Source organism: Morone saxatilis, unplaced genomic scaffold (genome assembly GCF_004916995.1).
Source record: "Morone saxatilis isolate NCDOM2014 unplaced genomic scaffold, NCSU_SB_2.0 Contig16, whole genome shotgun sequence".
Classification (NCBI taxonomy): domain Eukaryota; kingdom Metazoa; phylum Chordata; class Actinopteri; family Moronidae; genus Morone; species Morone saxatilis.
In genome coordinates this window covers 27,629,719-27,631,863 of record NW_023339718.1, presented here as the reverse complement: position 1 = coordinate 27,631,863, position 2,145 = coordinate 27,629,719, and the positions used below count along the sequence as shown (strand labels likewise).

General features: G+C 42.8%; 2 protein-coding genes across 2 annotated transcripts in view; one reads left to right on the top strand and one right to left on the bottom strand.

The window, feature by feature from the left end:
- LOC118326124 (tenascin-like) overlaps positions 1-2,145 on the bottom strand; it is a gene marked incomplete at its 3' end in the record, with an annotated part of 40,651 nt that overhangs the window by 8,405 nt on the left and 30,101 nt on the right.
- The window catches only part of LOC118326013 (tenascin-like), a 5,613-nt gene continuing 3,948 nt past the window's right edge, over positions 481-2,145 (top strand). Inside the window, exons 1-3 of the mRNA XM_035658896.1 lie at positions 481-778; positions 867-982; positions 1,420-1,573. Coding sequence (XP_035514789.1) covers positions 481-778; positions 867-982; positions 1,420-1,573 — 568 coding nt within the window. The remainder of the gene's footprint in view (positions 779-866; positions 983-1,419; positions 1,574-2,145) is intronic.

The following is a 2,145-nucleotide window of genomic DNA, read 5'->3' as shown; positions in this document are numbered from 1 at the left end:
AAACCAGCTTAGTGCGGTTCCTTTAATGCCAATTTGTTGCTCAAGTCTCTGTAAAAGAATATTATGGTCAATGGTGTCAAATGCAGCACTAAAATCTAATAATGTTAAAGTAGTACATGACACAATGCTCCTCATTGCGCTCCTAATGGTATTTGCAAGAATCCACCAGGCCTGAATGAAAACAACTAATCAGAGCCGAGAAGCATATAAAGACACTTTCTCTCTCTCATTCCCCATGTCAGTATTTGACGGGAATTTCTGTTTGAGGAATGAGACACAAAACTATGTTTCTTGACTCTGATTTGTTGTTTTGGTTCAGGCCTGCTGGATTCTTTCTTACAAATGCCATTAGGAGCATTAGGAGGAGCCAGAGGAACCTGATTTTTCACAGATTATCAGTCTCATGTACTACTTTCATGAGCGAAACATGACAAAAAGTTATTTTCATAAAAGTTACCTACTGCACCTTTAAAACCTTAAATGCAAATCACTGATTTTCAGTGTCTTTCCACAGTCTCACCACCCAAGGACCTAACAGTGGTGGAGGTCACTCCAGAGACAGTGGACCTGTCCTGGGAGAATGAGATGCGTGTGAACGAGTACTTGATCACATACGTACCCACTGCCTCTGGAGGTCTGGAGCTGGACATGCATGTGCCTGGAGACCAGAAGACGGCCACTATTCGGGAGCTTGAGCCTGGCGTAGAGTACCTGATCAGCGTCTATGCTGTGCTCAGCAACAAGAGGAGTGTTCCTGTCAGTGCTAGGGTGGCTACACGTATGTCAGTCCTCTCTGTGGCAGTTTACTAAATACAGAGTATAAATCTATACAAAATGTAGTCAGAGTTTTGTTCTATGTCTCCCAGATCTGCCTGAGCCTGAGGGACTCAAGTTTAAGTCTGTGCGGGAGACATCAGTGGAGGTACAGTGGGACCCATTGGACATTCCCTTCGATGGCTGGAACCTCATCTTCAGAAACACAGTGAGTCCTGCTACCCAATATGTTAAAAGATCTGTATTCTAGGAGGTGGTTGAACTCTAGACTGTACCACAGCCTCTACTATTATCCACATTTTCCTCTGGTAGAAACCACATACGACCCACTGCAGACCCCCTACTTCAAATCCAGTAATTGCCTAATGTGCATACATGAGAATCATTATCCTGTGAAAAATGGTTCAGTCAGGCCAGAATGCAAAAACATAGCAGTTAAAACTGTTAGCATGTCCTGACAGCTCCAATTACCCTTTATTTTCCTTCTTGAGTGCTCATAGAAACTTCTTTAAACATTCCCCTGTCAAAAGTCCAAACGCCACTCAGAGCACCATTATGTATGATTTTTTTTCCCTCCCGCTCCATGCATTATGCCATGGCTAGTCTTTGTAGTGGTTGATGACTGGTGTTTTTTGGTTCTGGCAGAAAGAGGAGGATGGCGAGATTCTTAACTCCCTCGGCCGTCCAGAGACCACCTTTGAGCAGTCAGGCTTGGGCCCTGGCCAGGAGTATGAGGTCAAACTGGAGGTGGTGAAAAACAACAAGCGTGGACCGCATGCCTCTAAGAACGTTGTCACAAGTGAGTGTGCACATTCACACTATTAATCATTCTTTTGTTGTAGGCTTACAAGTATGGTTATAGTACAGCAGGGTTTACACACTGGCGGGGACTGGGGAGGGGGTGCTTTGGTAGATAAAACATGATAAAGTGCCCTCTAGGGTGCCCATCCACTGGACGAAATGTGGTAAAGTGCCTTCTAGGGTGTTAAGTTGTTTCACCATAAATGCATTATAACTGCATGCTGGTGCCCTTTTTTTTTCAATCCACCATTGGATGTACATATATATATATATATATATATATACTCAATTTGCAATGGTTCTCTAACATAACGTCCACTGCATTAGTTAAACTACATTAAAAAATAAGTATATTGTGCAGTCTTGCCTCGGGGAAGAGTTAAATTCTGTTTATTAAATAGTTCGTAGTGGAAATCTTCAGAAGACTTTAATACACAACATTGCAAATAAATGGTATGTTCTCGAATGATGGTCTGCCCTATCTCCAGTCTTGATGCATGCTTTGCCCTTTATGACCCTTATTAACACAGTAAATGGAAAAAAAAATGGAATGCCCTCCCTGACACCTTG